At 44.6% G+C, this 17324-nt stretch overlaps 1 protein-coding gene across 6 annotated transcripts in view; it reads left to right on the top strand.

The window, feature by feature from the left end:
- LOC122550181 (myosin-7B-like) overlaps positions 1-17324 on the top strand; it is a 132833-nt gene that overhangs the window by 111816 nt on the left and 3693 nt on the right. Inside the window, exons 39-43 of one of the 6 annotated variants that reach the window (XM_043690891.1) lie at positions 5574-5678; positions 7713-7808; positions 10363-10497; positions 10696-10727; positions 13095-13674. In XM_043690891.1, the coding sequence (XP_043546826.1) occupies positions 5574-5678; positions 7713-7808; positions 10363-10497 (336 nt within the window). In that variant the 3' untranslated portion in view covers positions 10696-10727; positions 13095-13674. Of the gene's footprint in view, positions 1-5573; positions 5679-7712; positions 7809-10362; positions 10498-10695; positions 10846-13064; positions 13675-17324 lie in introns of those variants that run through there. The other 5 variants (XM_043690890.1, XM_043690888.1, XM_043690892.1 and 2 more) reach the window with 5 other exon arrangements.

Below are 17324 nucleotides of genomic sequence, written 5' to 3'. Positions count from 1 at the left end.
TTGTCTGCTCTTCTCCTTTTTAAACTGCTGTTGTTTTGACTTTTTTTTCCCAAAGTTCCAAAACAATGCATTGCTGCTCCTGGAATTCAAGGAAATCACCTCAAACACCTAAAATACCTCAAAAAAAAAGAAGCAGCTCTTACAGCCAGAAAGTTTTCCTGTCCTCCGTCTTGGATTGGTGATGAGAGATTTTAATTTTCCCAACATTGACTGGGATACACTTAGCGTCAGAGGTCTGGATGGGGCAGAATTTGTAAGAAGCGTCCAGGAAAGTTTTTTAGAGCAGTATGTCAATAGTCCGACGAGGGAAGGGGCCATATTGGACCTGGTGTTGGGGAATGAGCCAGGCCAGGTGGTAGAAGTTGCGGTGGGGGATTTCTTTGGGAACAGTGTCCATAGACAAAGATGAGAGTGGTCCTAAGGGAAGAGTACTAAACTGGGCCAAGGCCAATTATATCAAAATTAGACAGGAGCTGGGAAATGTGGATTGGACACAGCTATTTGAAGAGAAGTCCACATTTGATATGTGGGAGGCTTTCAAAGATAGGTTAAAGATAGTGCAGGATAGGCATGTCCCTTTGAAAGGAGAAAGTGGGTACTGCAGATGCTTGAGATCAGAGTCAAGATTAGAGAGTGCTGGAAAAGCACAGCAGGTCAGGCAGCATTCAGGGAGCAGGAAAATCAACGTTTCAGGCAAAAGCCCTTCATTGGGAAAACAGATTTCCTAATGAAGGGCCTTTGCCGAATCGTCGATTTGCCTGCTCCTCAGATGCTGCCTGATCTGCTGTGCTTTTCCAGCACATCTCTAATCATGTCCTGTTGAAAGCAAAGGATAGGAAAGGCAAAATTCGTGAACCATGGATGACAGGAGAAATCGTACGACTAACCAAGAGGAAAAGGGAAGCGTACATAAGGTCCAGGCAGCTAAGAACTGAATGAGCCCTGAAGAATATCGGAAGAGTAAGACCAGTCTTAAACGAGGAATCAAGCGGGCTAAAAAGGTCATGAATTAAGGAAAATCCCAAAGCATTTATTCTTATATAAGAAGCAAGCGGGTAACTAGAGAAAGGATTGGTCAACTAAAGGATAACTAAGGAAGGCTGTATGCTGAACCTGAGAGAATGGGTGAGATTCTGAATGATTACTTTGCATCAGTGTTCACTGAGGAGAGGAACATGATGAATGTTGAGATTAGGGATAGAAGTTTGATTAGTCTGGATCACGGTGACATAAGTAGGGAAGATGTGTTGGGTAGGCTAGAGGTTATTAAGGTGGACAAATCCCCAGGACCGGATGAGATCTATTCCAGGTTGTTGAGGGAGGCAAGAGAGGAAATAGCTGGGGCTAGTTCCCCATGGTAGACTAATAGAGAAAGTGAAGTCACATGGTGTGCAGGGTGTTCTAGCTAGGTGGATAAAGAACTGGTTGAACAGCAGGAGACAGAAAGTAGTAGTTGAAGGGAGTTTCTTGAAATGGAGAAAGGTGACCAGTGGTATTCCACAGGGGTCAGTGCTGGGGCCACTGTTGTTTGCAATATACATAAATGATCTGGAAGAGGGCATTGGTGGTATGTTCAGCAAGTTTGCAGATGACACAAAGATTGGTGGAGTAGCAGAAAGCATAGGGGACTGTCAAAGAATACAGGAGAATATAGATAGACTGGAAAGTTGGGTGGAGAAGTGGAAGGTGTAGTTCAATCCGGGAAAATATGAGGTAATGCATTTTGGGAAGTCTAATTCTAGAGCGAATTATACAGTGAACTGAAGTGCCTTGGGAAAAGTTGATGAGCAGAGAGATCTGGGAGTTCAGGTCCATTGTACCCTGAAGGTGGCTGCACAGGAGGATAGAGTGGTCAAGAAGGTGTATGGTATGCTTGCCTTCATCAGACGGGTATTGAGTATAAGAGCTGGCAGGTCATGTTAACATTGTACAAGGCCGCATTTAGAATACTGTGTACAGTTCTGGTCGCCACATTACCAAAAGGATGTGGATGCTTTGGAGAGGGTGCAGAGAAGGTTTATGAGGGTGTTGCCTTGTATGGAAGGTGCTATGAAGAAAGGTTGAGTAGGTTGGGATTGTTTTCATTAGAAAAAAGGAGATTGAGGGGGGAACTGATTGAGTTTACAAAACCATGAAGGGTATAGACAGGGTAGAGACAAGCTTTTTCCCAGGGTGAAGGATTCAATAACGAGAGGTCACGCTTTCAAGGTGAGAGGTGGAAAGTTTAAGGGGGAAAGTTTAAGGCGGCAAGTACTTTACACAGAGGGTGGTGAGCGCCTGGAACGCGTTGCCAGCAGAGGTGGTAGAGGCAGGCACGGTAGATTCATTTAAGATGCGTCTGGACAGATGCATGAGTAGGTGGGGAGAGAAGGATACAGATGCTTAGGAATTGGGCGAAAGGTTAAGGCAGTAGATTTGGATCGGCACAGCCTTGGAGGGCCGAAGGGTCTGTTCCTGAGCTGTACATTTTCTCTGTTCTTTGTTATTCGCAATTCTCCCATCCTCCGGGACCTCACCTGTGTTCAAGGATGCTGCAAAGATATCTGTTAAAGCCCCAACTATTTCCTCTCTCATTTCCCTCAGTAACCTGGGTTAGATCCCATCCGGATCTGGGGACTTGTCTACCTTAATGCCTTTTAGAGTACCCAAAACCTGCTCCCTCCCTTAAGGCAACTTGACCTAGTGTTATCAAAGATCTATCCTTAACCTCAATATCCATCATGTCCCTCTCCTCGGTGAATATCGATGCAAAGTACTCATTAAGAATCTCACCTGTTTTCTCTGACTCCATAACCTTTCTCCTTTGTCCTTGAGTGGCCAACCCTTTCTCTCATTACCCTCTTGCTCCTTATTTCTGAGAAAAGGTTTTGGGACTTTCTCTAACCCTGTTTGCTAAAGATATCTCATGACCTCTTTTAGCCCTCTGAATTCCTCGTTTCAAATTGGTCCTACATTCCCGATATTCTTCCAAAGCTTTGTCTGTCTTCAGGCCACAAGACCTAATGTACGCATCCTTTTTGTCTTAGCTAGTCTTTACAATTTCACCTGTCATCCATGGTTCCCTAATCTTGCCATTTCCCTCCCTCATTTTCACAGGGACATGTCTGTCCTGCACTCTAATCAACCTCTCTTTAAAAGCATCCCATATATAAAATATGAATTGACCCTCAAATAGCTGCTCCCAATTCACGTTCCCCAGCTCCTGCCAAATTTTGCTAAAGTTGGCCTTCTCCCAATTTAGCACTCTTCCTTCAGGACCACTCTTGTCTTTGTCCATGAGTATTCTAATATTTATGGAATTGTGATCACTATTCCCAAAGTAGTCCCCTATTGAAACTTTAACCACGTGGCTGGACTCATTCCCCAACACCAGGTCCAGTATGACCCCTTCCTGAGTTGGCTTGTTTACATACTGCTCTATAAAACCCTCCTGGATGCTCTTTACAAATTCTGTTTTATCTAAGTGAATCCCAGTCAGTGTTGGGAAAATTAAAATCTCCTATCACCACCACCCTGTTGCTCTTACATCTTTCCATAACCTACATATTTGCACCTCTATCTCACACTTCGGAGACCTGTAGTACAGCCCCAACATTGTTACCGCAGCCTTCCTATTTCTGAGCTCTCCCATATTGCCTCACTGCTCGAGTGAGGTACACAGTGCCCTCCTTCAGCACAGCTGTGATATTTTCTTTGACCAGCAATACAACTCCTCGACCCCTTTTACCTCCCTATCACGTGATATCCTGGGGTATTTAGCTGCCAATCATGCCCTGCCCTCAACCAAGTCTCAGTAACAGCAATAATGCTCCCAGGTACTAATCCAAACCCGAAGTTCATCTGCCTTGCCTACTACACTTCTCACATTAAAACAAATGCACCTCAGACCACCTGTCCCTTACCATTCATCATCTGCTCCTCTGCCTCCTCTTTTTAATAAGTAATTTAAGAGGTAACATTTAAGAAGTACTTTTAAGAATATTTAGCTTATAGACCATATCAAGTTATGGACCAAGTGCTTAGAGTTGTTCGAAGGCTATTTTTGAGCAGGACAGAGTCAATGGGCAGAAGAGCATTTCTCTGTGCTGTAAAAGTTGCTGGAGACTAATCTCTAGAAGAGTATCGAATGTACAGGGGGTGGTTTTAAAAGGAGATTCGAAAAGAGAAGAGCTGTGAAAAAACACCGCCGGCTAAAATAAAGAAAAATCCATCGGTGTTTTATATGCATATTAGGGGAAAGAGAATCACTCGGGAAAGAATAGGGCTCATTAAGGATGAAAGTGGCAATCTGTGTGGAGTGGAAGACATATCTGATATTTTAAATGAGTACTTTGCATTTCTATTCACGATAGAGAAGATTGTTGTACATATAGAAATCAGAACTGAGGTTGTGATATACTTGAATAAATTAGCATTGCGAGGAAAAGGGTATTAGTGATTTTAGTGAACTTGAAAGTAGATAAATATCCAGGCCCAGATGAGATGAATCCCAGGCTCCTCTGTGACACATGGGATGAGATTGCAGAGGTTCTGACTTTAATTTTCAAATCTTCTCTGGCCATGAAGGGTGCCAAAGGACAGGAGCATGGTTAAAGTAGTACCAAAACTCAAGAAGGGTGGTAGGGGTAAACCAGGAAACTACAGGCCAGTGAATCTAACATCTGTGGTATGGAAATTATAGGGAAAAAACTGAGGGGAAATTATAGGAAAAACTCTGAGGGACAGAATTAATCTGCACCTGGGAAGACATGGATTAATCAAGGATAGTCACCATGGCTTTGAAAGGGAAAGTCATGTCTAACAAATTGGATTGAATATTTCGAGGAGATGACTGGGTGTGTAGATGAGAGTCATAGAGTCTACATGGAATTCAGTAAAGCTTTTGACCAAAGTCTCGCACAGGAAACTGATCAGGATGTATGAGCCCATGGGATCCAGGGCAAATTGGGTCCAGAATTGGCTTAGTAGCAGGAAACAGAGGGTGAAGGTCGAAGGATGTTTTGGTGACTGGAAGCTTGTGTCTAGTGATGTAACACAGGGTTTGGTGCTGTGTCCCTGATGTCTGTAGTATGCATTAATGATCCTGACATGAATGTATGAGTTATGATCAGTAAGTTGACCCCCTGAAGTTGTTATGTAGTGAGAAGGAAGGCCTATTAATACAGGACAGTGTCGACAAGCTGATTAGATGGGTTAGCAGTGGCCAATGGGAGGATTAATAAACAGGAGAGTACACACAGAAAACCACTGGGTCCCTACAAAGGTTACATACAGTGCTACACTTTCTGTTCCAGAAAGTGGATTTTCATAAAAATATTAATTCTCCACTAGGCCACATGCTGATGAAGGTTGTCATAGGCACAACCTTGGCCTAAGTAAATTGTCCCACAACAGTGTCTGCCTCATTAATGAAATACAAATGTGGTGCATATAAACTCCCAATTCCTCCAGCGATTTCCATTCGGATAAGCCCCACACTCCACAGCTAAAGTCCGGGATCTCAACTTGTTATTGGATTTCAGTGGGGTGAGCTGCCTTTAAATAAAATGTGGGGATTATTTCTCAAACTGCAGGTCAGAGGGTTGGAGGAAGAAATTGCCATCGAGAAGAAAAAGAATGCTGATTTACAAAGAGGAATAAGAAAGCAGGAACGCTGTGTTAAAGAACTCAACTTCCAGGTAACTGACTGCGTCATCTTTAGGCATCACAACAATCAGCCAATGCTCCCACTGCTTCAGAAAATTCCAACAACTTCATCAAACACAATTTGTCATTAACCAATCTTTGCTAGTTTTGCTTAATTAAATCGCCACTTTATCCAAGTTGATGATCTCGTCACAGGCTGTATTTAGAACACATAACAGTACAGCACAGCGACAGGTCCCACTATGTCTGTGCTAACCATGATGCCATCCTGAATAATCCCATCTGCCTGCACATGGTCTATATCCCTCTATTCGCTTCCTGTTCATGTGTCTGTCTCAATGGCTCTCAAACATCGCTACCACCTGCCCTGGCAGCGCATTCCACACACCTACCATCCTTTGTGGAAAAAAGAATTGCTGTGGACACGTCCTTTAAACTTTCCCCCTCTCACCTTTAACCTTTGCCTTCTAGTACTTGACATTTCCACCATAGGAAAACGATTCCGACTATCCACCCTACCAATGCCTGTATATAATTCAATGCACTTCTAACAGTTTGCTTCTCAGCCACTAACACCCTAGTGAAAACAATCCAAGTTTGTCCAACCTCTCCTTATAGCTAACACACTCCTATCCAGGCAATATCCTGGTAAATCTCCTCTGCACCCTCTCTAAAGCCTCCACTTCCTTCCTATAGTGTGGGGAGAGAACTGGGCACAATATTCATGTTCCAAATGTAGCCTAATTAAAGTTTTGTACAGCTGCAACATGACCTGCCAGCTTTTATACATTATGACCCACCCAATGAAGGCAAACATGCCATATGCCTTCTTTACCATCTTAGCCACTTGTGTTGCCACTTTCAGGGAGCTATGGCCTTTTTACCCAAGATCCCTCAATGCTGCTTAGAGTCCTGCTATTCACTGTACACTTGCCACTTGCATTTGACCTCCCAAAATGCATCACACTTATCCAGATTAAACTCCTATCTGCCATTTATCTGCCCAACTTTCCAACTCATCTGTATCCTGCAGCAACCTTCCTCCCTAACTACAACTCCACACTTTCTAGAAGCTTCTGCACCACCAAGGTTAAACTGACTGGCCTTTAGTTGCTGTACTTACCCTTATACCCTGTTTTTGAACATGGGCGTAACATTTGCAGATGGCCAGTCCTCTGGCATTAGCCCTGAGTTGGAGAAGGACAGGAAGATGACCACCAGAATCTCTGCTATTGCCATCCCTACTTCTTGTAGCATTCCCCAAAGCTTCCCGTCTGAAAACCAGTCTCTCCAAGACTGCCCCTTCGTCAAATTTTAACCAGTTTAGTGTTTCAACCACCTCCATTTTCATCATAACAAAAACTCGTGCAGCATGCTCACATGGTTTCTGCTTCCTGTATAAATCTCCTTTTGGCCACACTTATGGAGTCGTAGTCATCCAGCCCATAAACAGACCCATCAGTCCAACCATTCCAACCCAAAGTCAACTGGTCCCACCTGCCTGCACTTGGCCCATATCCTTCCAAACTTTTCCTAATTATGTACTTATCCAAATATCTTGTAAACATTGCAATTCTGCTCATATCCGCCACTTCCTCAGGAAGTTCATTCCAATGCTGTGTGTAAAAGCCCCTCATGTCTTTTTTAAATCTCTCTCCTTAAAAATGTGCTCCCTAGTTTTGAAATCTCACATCCTCGGGAAAAGACAACTACTGTTACCTATATCTATACTCGTCATTTATTTTATAAACTTCTATAAGGTTGCCTCCTATGCTCTGATGCCAATAAAAGACTTATGAATTATTTTTAAGGTACCTCCTTGTTCTTTCTTGTACCCCATGTGTCATCCAGAACATGAATTTTTAAATGTAATTTCTCATGCTGTTATCTTCAGAATCAAAACAATATGCCTCGCCCCACTGTCACAGGCCATGACACTAACTGGACAGGAGGCATCACCAATAACCCAGCCTGACTTTCAGACCGAAAGCAATGACGATCTAGTGTTACTTTTCCGAGTCATTCTGGTTTTTCACATATTTCATTTCATTTCTACTTTTAAACAGACTGAAGAAGATCAAAAAAATTTGAAAAGGCTGCAGGAAGTGATTGATCAAATGCAGCTGAAGATGAAAACTTACAAGCAGCAAACTGAGCAGGCCGTGAGTAACCTTCACTCTGCATTACTCATGGGAGTTACTGGGCAGTCAGTAACCTACTTATGAGGATCCTAACCCTGCAACAGCGAAGGACTTGAGTGGCCCAGGCAGAACCCAAGCTGGGTGTCACTGAGCAGGTTATTGCTGGGCAGGTGCTGCTTTATTGCACTGTTGATGACGACTTCCGTAACTTTACTAATGATGGAGAACAGACTGATGAGGTGGTCGTTGACTGGGTTGGATTTGTTCTGCTTTTTACGTACAGGACACACCTGGGCAGTCTGCCATATTGTTGGGTAGCTGCCAGTGTTGTAACTGTACTGGAACAAACTGGCGAGGGGAGTGGCAAGTTCTGGAGCACAAGTCTTCAGTACCATTGCTGGAATGTTGTCAGGGCCTTTACAGTATCCAGTGTCTCCATCTGGTTCTTAATATCACGTGGAGTGAATTAAATTGACTGAAGGCTGGTGTCTGTGATGCTGGGGACCACTGGAGGAGGCTGAGATGGATCACCCACTCAGCACTTCCAGCTGAAGATCGTTGTGAAAGCGTCAGCCTTATCTTTGGCATTGATGGTTTACGCTCTTCCATCATTGAGGATGAGGATATTTGTGGAACTTCCTCCCTCAGTGAGTTATCTAATTGTCCACCACCATTCACAACCACACGTGGCCAGAACTGCAGAGCTTAGATCTGATCCACTGGTTGTGGGATCGCTTAGCTCTGTCTATCACTTGCTGCTTCTGCTGTTTGGCAGGTAGTCCTGTTTGGGGGCTTCACCAGGTTGACACCTCATCTTCAGGAATGCCTGGTGCTGCTCCTGGCATGCCCTCCTGCACTCTCCATTGAACCAGGCTGATCCCCTGGCTTGATGGTAATGGTTGAGTGGGGGATATGCCATGCCATGAGGTTACAGATTGTGCTGGAGTACAGTTCTGCTGCTGTTGATGGCCCACAGCGCCTCATAGATGCCCAGGCTTGAATTGCCAGATCTGTTCGAAGTCTGTCCCATTTAGCATGGAGATGGTGCCACACAACACGATGGAGGGTATTCTCAATGTGAAGGTGGGACTTTGTCTCCACAAGGACAGTGCGGTGGTCACTCTTACCAACACCATCATGGACAGATGCATCTACAGCCGGCTGATTGGTAAGGATGAGGTCAAGTATGGTTTTTCTTCTTGTTGGTTCTCTCACCATCTGCCGCAGACCCAGTCTGCCAGCTGTGTCCTTTAGGACCCAATCAGCTTGATCAGTGGTATTACTGCTGAGCCACTTTGGTGGTGGACATTGAAACCCCCAGGGTACATCTTGTGCCCTTACCATCCTCAGCGTTGTTCAATATGGAGGAGTACTGATTCATCACCTCAGGGAGGATGTGGGAATCAGCAGGAGGTTTCCTTGCCCATATTTAACCTGAAGCCATGAGACTTCCTGGCTCCGGAGTCAATGTTGAGGACTCCCAGGACAATTCCCATCCGACTGTATCCCATTGTGCTGCCACCTCAGCTGGGCCTGTCCTGCCAGTGAGACAGGACATATCCAGGTGTGTCTGGAGTACTGCCTGTAAGGTTTGACTCCGTGAGTGTGATTATATCAAGCTGTTGCTTGACTAGGCTGTGAGACATTACTGATGAAGGGCTTTCGCCTGAAACGTTGATTTCCCTGCTCTTCGGATGCTGCCTGACCTGCTGTGCTTTTCCAGCACCACACTCTCGACTCGAGGCTGTGAGACAACTCTCCCAATTTTGGCACTAGCTCTCGGATGTTAGTGAGGAGGACCTTGCAGGGTCGACAGGACTGTTTCTGCTGTTGTCTTTTCCAGTAACTAAGTGGATGCCAGGTAATTTGTCCAGCATCAATCCTTCAGTTACTTGAGGAGTTACTGGGCAGTGAATAATCTTTACTTCGCATTACTCGATGTATTTACTGCACAATGACTAATACTTGGACAAGTAGCCAATGAACTCTTATTATTCTAAAGGTTACTAGGCAGTGAGTAATGCTCAGTCAGTATTCAACTCAGGCTGAGCAGACTGCTGTTGACTATATGGTTGATCAGGCAAAGAGTGGGTGACTAGACCAGAGGTAGTGTTTTCCTACCATCTGCTCATACTAGCAGGTTATAAACACATTATAGCAGATTATGGAAAGGATACTGAACTAGTTAATATGGAGAAAAGCTTCCTTAATACGCTATAGTCTGAGAATACAAGTAAGAGTACAAGCCCTGAGAAATCCCAGCTTGTGTAGATGTAGGTATTTTGCTAATCAACCGTCTCAGGGATGTTGGACCAGGTAGCACTTGAACCTTGGCCTCCCAGCTCAGAGGTAGGGACACTACCACAGCATTCAGAAGAGTCCTCCCTGCTTTAGGTATACTGATTAGATGTAGGTGTAGAATAATGTTTCAGTGAGGTGTAATCTATGTGAGCGTCAAATGGTGTGTGCACTTACTCTGCATAACGTCAACTCAAAATTGCCGGTCTCCTGTCACCAGGACAGTTAATGAACATGTGTATATTGCCACATGAACTGAGTGTTTTCCTGATTCCAGGAGGAACAAGCCAACGTGAACCTCTCAAAGTTCCGGAAAGCACGGTACGAGCTGCAAAGCGCAGAGGAGCGAGCGGATGCAGCAGAAAATCAAGTGAACAAACTGCGGCCAAAGGCAATGCAGCTCTACGGTTAGGTAAAGAACTGAAAATGAGATTATTGCTGGTCTGTATACAAAACGACCTTTCACGTATTTAGTACGGATTCGTGCGTTATGAATTAAATACAGAGGGCTAGGAATTCTGGCACATTTTGTTTTTGGAGAAATCTACAAACAATCAGGGAGCTATTTTCTGAAGCCTTGTTTTACCTGCTCCTGTCTCTTCTCTGACAGGAGAAGTTCCTACAGTGACTGCACCAACACAGGTCAGTGGGACAGAGTGATATCTGGCAAAGCTCGGCTCGATCCACCCATAAGACATAGGAGCAGAATTAGGCCATTCGGCCCATTGAATCTGCTCTGCCCTGCAATCATGGCCGATGTGTTTCTCAACCCCACTCCCCTGCCTTCTCCTTGTGAGCCTTGATCATTAAGAGCCTATCTATCTCTGTCTTAAATACACTCAATGACGTTCTCCACAGCTCTATGCAGCAATGAGATCTATGTAGTCACCATCCTCTGGTTGAACAAATTCCTCCTCACTGCAGTTCTAAAAGGTCATCCCTTAATTCTGAGGCAGTGACTTTAGGTCCTAGTCTCTACTACATGTGGAAACATCTTCTCCCCACTATATCAAAGCCTCTTAGTATTCTGTAAGTTTCAATCAGATCTCCCTGATCCTTCTAAACCCTATTGAGTACAGACCCAGAGTCCTCAGTTGCTCCTTATATATCCCAGCCCTTCATCGCTGGGATCATTCTTGTGAACCTCCGCTGGACCCCCCTCCAACACCAGCACATCCTTCCTTCGATATGGGGCCCAAAACTGCTCACAATATTCTAAATGTAGTCTGACCAGAGCCTTATACAACCTCAAACTCCTCTTGTATTCTAGCCCTCTCAAACTGAATGCTAACATTCTATTTTCCTTCCCAACTGCCAGCTGACCCTGCATGTTAACCTTAAAAGAATCTTGAATTAGGACTCCCAAATCATAGAACATAGAACATAGAAGAATACAGCGCAGTACAGGCCCTTTGGCCCTCGATGTTGCGCCGATCCAAGCCCACCTAACCTATACTAACCCACTATCCTCCATATACCTATCCAATGCCCGCTTAAATGCCCATAAAGAGGGAGAGTCCACCACTGCTACTGGCAGGGCATTCCATGAACTTACGACTCGCTGAGTGAAGAACCTACCCCTAACTTCAGTCCTATATCTAACCCCCCTTAATTTAAAGCTATGCCCCCTCGTAATAGCTGACTCCATACGTGGTAAAGGAGACCAAAACTGCACACAGCACTCCAGTGCGTAACTCAAGGGCAGTTAGGGATGAGCCTGACCTGGCCATGAAAGAAAAAAGAAAAACATTACCAGCACAGATCATAGAATCCCTTCAGTGTGGAAGTAGGCTATTTGGCCCATTGAGTCCATGCCAATCCTCACAAAGACTATCCCATCCAGACCCACTCTGTTACCCTGTCCCTGTAACACTGCATTTCCCATGGTTGTTATTCTTCCCAAAGTGAATCACCTCACACTTAGCTACATTGTATTCCATTTGCCACCTTTCTGCCCAGCTCTGCAGCTTCTCTATATCCTGCTGTAACCTGCCACATGCTTCCTCACTGTCAACAACTCCTCCGACTTTTGTGTCATCCGCAAACTTGCTCACCCAACCTTCTAGCCCCTCTTCCAGGTCATTTATAAAAATGACAAATAGCAATGGTCCCAAAACAGATCCTTGCGGAACACCGCTAGTGACGGCACTCCATGAAGAAACTTTGCCATCAACTACTACCCTCTGTCTTCTTCCATCCAGCCAATTCCTAATCCAAACCTCCAACTCACCCTCAATGCCATATCTCGTATTTTCTGCAGTAGCCTACCATGGGGAACCTTATCAAATGCCTTACTAAAATCCATATATACCACATCTACCGCTTTCCCCTCATCAACCTCCTTCGTCACCTTTTCAAAGAATTCAATAAGGTTTGTGAGGCACGACCTGCCCTTCACAAAACCATGCTGACTATCCTTGATCACATTATTCCTATCCAGATGTGCATAAATCCTATCCCTTACAATTCTCTCTAAGACTTTGCCCACAACAGAAGTGAGACTCACCGGCCTATAGTTACTAGGGTTATCCCTACTCCCCTTTGTGCTTCAGATTTCCAAAGCCTTTCCCATTTAGAAATTAGTCAATGCCTCCAGTTTTCCTACCAGAGTCTATGACCTCTCACTTTCCCACTTTGTATTCCATCTGTCACTTTGTTGCCCAACTCTCCCAGCCTGTCCAGATCCTTCTACAGACTCCCTGCTTTCGCAACACTACCTGTCCCTCCACCTATCTTTGTGTCATCTGCAAAATTAGCAACAATGTCCTCGGTTCCTTTGTCCAGATTGTTAATGTATAATATGAATAACTGTGATCCCAACATTGACCACAGCAGAACTCCATTAGTCACCAGCTGCCATCCTGAAAAAGACTTCTTTCTCCCAAATCTCCGCCCTTTGCCAATCAGCCAATCCTCTATCCATGCACTACCTCGCCTCTAATGCCATGGACTCACCTAGTTTCTGTTATAAATTTTCAGCATTCTCTCTTGTGTTTCTCTGCTGCTAAGAACCAGGAATTCCAGAGATGGGTACAGAATTTTCCAGGCCCACCCAGAGCTTTCAGCAGGGTGAGAGGGATCTTCATTCAACAGGAAACAAAACTTCAGTTTCCCAACTTTGAGTTAAAAGTTTTGTCATTAAGTTCTCAAAACATTCGGGCCAGGCCAGTTTCCCCTGACTTCTTTCATCTGGAAGCTGTTTTGCGTCATTAGCATGTTGTGAATCCTGAAGAAGGACTTATGCCCGAAACGTCGATTCTCCTGCTCCTTGGATGCTGCCTGACCTGCTGTGCTTTTCCGGCAACACATTTTCAATACTGATTATCACCCTAACCTGCTGGAATTACAACACGGATACAATCTTCATGACCAGAAACATGAACTATTTGTCTGAAAACATGTGAAGCTTGGATACACTCTTTCCTCCTCATTTTTCAAGTGGAGGGGACGAAGGGTTATATAATTCAGCCCAATTTGTGTTGCTCTGAAAAAATACAAATTTTTTACAAAATCGTTTGTGGGATGAGAGTCTCAGTGGCTGTGCCAGCGTTTATTATCTGTCACTAATTGCCCCTTGAGAACATGGTGGTGAGTTGTCTTCTTGAATCACTGTAGTCCACCTGCTGTGGGTTGACCTACAATGTCATTCGGGAGGGAATTCTAGGATTTTGACCCAGCAGCAGTGAAGGAACGGTGATATATTTCCAAATCAGGATGGTGAGTGGCTTGGAGGGGAACTTGGTGGTGGTAGTGTTCCCATGTATCTGCTGCCCTTGCTCTTCTGGACAGAAGTGGTCATGGTTTTGGAAGGTGCCATCTGAGGATCTTTGATGGATTTCTGCAGTGCATCTTGTACATATTATACACTGCTGGTACTGAGCATGGGTGGTGGAGAGTCATTGAGATGTATAGCATGGAAACAGGCCCTTTGGTCCAACCCGTCCATGCCGACCAGATATCCCAACCCAATCTAGTCCCACCTGCCAGCACCCAGCCCATATCCCTCCAAACCCTTTCTCTTCATATACGCATCCAAATGCCTCTTAAATGTTGTAATTGTACCACTTCCTCAGGCAGCTCATTCCATACATATACCACCCTCTGCATAAAAAGGTTGCCCCGTACGTGTCATTTATATCTTTCCCCTCTCACCCTAAACCTATGCCCTCTAGTTCTGGACTCCCCCACCTCTGGGAAAAGACTTTGTCTATTTATCCTATCCATGCCCCTCATAATTTTGTAAACCTCTATAAGGTCACCCCTCAGCCTCCGACGCTCCAAGGAAAACAGCCCCAGCCTGTTCAGCCTCTCCCTGTAGCTCAGATCCTCCAACCCTGGCAACATCCTTGTAAATCTTTTCTGAACCCTTTCAAATTTCACAACATCTTTCCGATAGGAGGAGACCAGAATTGCATGCAATATTCCAATAGTGGAATTTTCTGAACCCTTTCAAGTTTCACAATGTTAAAAATCACACAACACCAGGTTATAGTCCAACAGGTTTAATTGGAAGCACACTATCTTTCGAAGCGTCGCTCCTTCATCAGGTGATTGTGGAGGACACAATTATAAGGCATAGAATTTATAGCAAGAATTTACAGTGTGATGTAACTGAAATTATACATTGAAAAATACCTGGATTGTCTGTTGAGTCTTTCATCTGTTCGAATACCAAGAAGTGAAACTATCATGATATTCAAACAGATGAAAGACTCAACAGACAATCCAGGTATTTTTCAATGTATAATTTCAGTTACATCACACTGTAAATTCTTGCTATAAATTCTGTGCCTTATAATTGTGTCCTCCACAATCACCTGATGAAGGAGCGACGCTCCTGGTGTTGTGTGATTTTTTAACTTTGTACACCCCAGTCCAACGCCGGCATCTCCAAATCAAGTTTCACAACATCTTTCCGATAGGAAGGAGACCAGAATTGCGTGCAATATTCCAACAGTGGCCTGACCAATGTCCTGTACAGCCGCAACATGACCTCCCAACTCCTGTACTCAATACTCTGACCAATAAAGGAAAGCATACAAACGCCTTCTTCACCTGCGACTCTACTTTCAAGGAACTATGAACCTGCACTCCAAGGTCTCTTTGTTGAGCAACACTCCCTAGGACCTTACCATTAAGTGTATAAGTCCTGCTAAGATTTGCTTTCCCAAAATGCATTTATCTGAATTAAACTCCATCTGCCACTTCTCAGCCCATTGGCCCATCTGGTCCAGATCCTGTTTTAATCTGAGGTAACCCTTTCGCTGTCCACTATACCTCCATTTTAGGTTCTGGATCAGTGGTGCTGGAAGAGCACAGCAATTCAGGCAGCAGCTGAGGAGCTTCAAAATCGACGTTTCAGGCAAAAGCCCTTTTACCTCCATTTTAGGTGTCATCTGCAACTTATTAACTGTACCTCTTATGCACGCATCCAAATCATTTATGTAAATGACAAAATGCAGAGGACCCAGCACTAATCTTTGTGGCGCTCCACTGGTCACAGGCCTCCAGTCTGAAAAACAACCCTCCACCGACATCCTCTGTCTTTGAGCCAGTTCTGTATCCAAATGGCTAGTTCTCCCTGTATTCCGTGAGATCTAGCCTTGCTAATCAGTCTCCCATGGGGAACCTTGTTGAACATCTTACTGAAGTCCATATAGAACACATCTACTGCTCTGCCCTCATCAATCCTCTTTGTTACTCCTTCAAAAAAAAACTCAATCAAGTTTGTGAGACATGATTTCCCACGCACAAAACTATCCCTAATCAGTCCTTGCCTTTCCAAATACATGTACATCCTGTCCCTCAGGATTCCCTCCAACAACTTGCCCACCACCGAGGTCAGGCTCACCGGTCTATAGATCCCTGGCTTGTCCTTACCACCCTTCTTAAACAGTGGCACCACGTTTGCCAACCTCTAATCTTCCGCCACCTCACCTGTGATTATCGATGATACAAATGTAAGAGGTCCAGCAATCACTTCTCTAGCTTCCCACAGAGTTCTCGGGTACACCTGATCAGGTCCTGGGGATTTATCCACCTTTATGCTTTTCAAGACATCCAGCACTTCCTCCTCTGTAATATGGACATTTTGCAAGATGTCACCATCTATTTCCCTACAGTCTATATCTTCTACATCCTTCTCCACAGTAAATACTGAAACAAAATACTCATTTAGTATCTCCCCCATTTTTTGCGGCTCCACACAAAAGCCGCCTTGCTGATCTTTGAGGGGCCTATTCTCTCCCTAGTTACCCTTTTGTCCTTAATGTATTTATAAAAACTCTTTGGATTTTCCATAACTCTATTTGCCAAAGCTATCTCATGTCCCCTTTTTGCCCTCCTGATTTCCCTCTTAAGTATACTCCTACTTCCTTGGATGCAATGCCAATCAAGCAGGCTGCTGTGTCCTGGATGGTGTCCATCTTCTTGAGGGTTGTTGGAGCTCCAGCTATCCAGGCAACTGGGGAACATTGCATCACATAAAAGGCAAAATAGTCGGTAACGATGGTATTTCATCCCAAGAAAAGTCTACACAATGTGGCCAGTTAAGTCCAAGGGGTTTGGTCATTTGGGGAAAGCAGGTGAGGTATCATAGAGTCATTGAGTCCTACAGCACGGCCCAAACTGGTCCATGCCGACCAAAATGTCCATCCAAGCTAACCCCATTTCCCATATCCTTCTAAACCTTTCCTATCCATGTATTGGTCCAAATGCCTTTTAAATGTTGTTAATGTACCCACCTCAACCACATCCGCTGGTGGCTCATTCCATATACGTACCACCCTCTGTATAAAAACATTGCCCCTTGGGTTCCCTTTTATTGTTTCTCCTCTAACCTTAAACTGATGCACTCTAGTCCTCGATTCCCTAACCCTGGGAAAAAGACTGAGTGCATTCACCCTATCCATGCCTCTCATGATCTTATACATTTCTGTAAGATCCCCCCTCATTCTCCTACGCTCTAAAGAAAAAGGTCCTTGCTTGTCCAAATTCTCCCTGTAGGAGAAAGTGAGGTCTGCAGATGCTGGAGATCAGAGCTGAAAATGTGTTGCTGGGAAAGCGCAGCAGGTCAGGCAGCATCCAAGGAGCAGGAGGATCGACGTTTCAGGCATGAACCCTTCTTCAGGAATGAGGAGAGTGTGCCAAGCAGGCTAAAATAAAAGGTAGGGAGGAGGGACTTGGGGGAGGGGCGTTGGAAATGCGATAGGTGGAAGGAGGTTAAGGTGAGGGTGATAG

This window comes from Chiloscyllium plagiosum, chromosome 5 (assembly GCF_004010195.1).
Source record: "Chiloscyllium plagiosum isolate BGI_BamShark_2017 chromosome 5, ASM401019v2, whole genome shotgun sequence".
Classification (NCBI taxonomy): Eukaryota; Metazoa; Chordata; class Chondrichthyes; order Orectolobiformes; family Hemiscylliidae; genus Chiloscyllium; species Chiloscyllium plagiosum.
Note: the sequence above shows the minus strand (reverse complement) of the source record. Positions and strands in the feature narration are given on the sequence as shown.